Source organism: Penaeus monodon, chromosome 23 (genome assembly GCF_015228065.2).
Source record: "Penaeus monodon isolate SGIC_2016 chromosome 23, NSTDA_Pmon_1, whole genome shotgun sequence".
Lineage (NCBI taxonomy): Eukaryota > Metazoa > Arthropoda > Malacostraca > Decapoda > Penaeidae > Penaeus > Penaeus monodon.
Genome location: NC_051408.1, coordinates 40,788,098 through 40,788,432, shown reverse-complemented (window position 1 = coordinate 40,788,432; position 335 = coordinate 40,788,098). Strand labels below are relative to the sequence as shown.

The window sequence follows — 335 nt, the reverse complement described above, 5'->3', positions numbered from 1 at the left end:
CACAAGTTTCAATTCTTAAATATACATAACAGCACAATCAGAATCTACAACAACAAGAGTAACAGAGAAGAAAATTATCAAATAAAATAAAATTGTCTGCCTACCCTGTGAGTGAGAGCTGGCCGCCCTCCCTCCAGCACATGCTCCTTCACGTTGTCACAGTGTTCGTACGGTTGGTGTGTTGTCAGCAGCTCATACATGAACATGCCGAAAGAGAAGCAGTCCACCTGTGATAAGGGAAATGAAGGGTATCATATGTGTAAGTTATCAGCACTTATACAAGCACACACAATCAAACAAATTACATATATAACAATATTAAATTTTTAAAAAAG

At 37.6% G+C, this 335-nt stretch overlaps 1 protein-coding gene across 10 annotated transcripts in view; it reads right to left on the bottom strand.

Moving 5' to 3' along the window:
* LOC119588069 (leucine-rich repeat serine/threonine-protein kinase 1-like) overlaps positions 1–335 on the bottom strand; it is a 34,372-nt gene that overhangs the window by 3,900 nt on the left and 30,137 nt on the right. For all 10 annotated transcript variants that reach the window (XM_037936766.1, XM_037936764.1, XM_037936767.1 and 7 more), the window contains one exon: positions 105–227. In XM_037936766.1, coding sequence (XP_037792694.1) covers positions 105–227 — 123 coding nt within the window. The remainder of the gene's footprint in view (positions 1–104; positions 228–335) is intronic.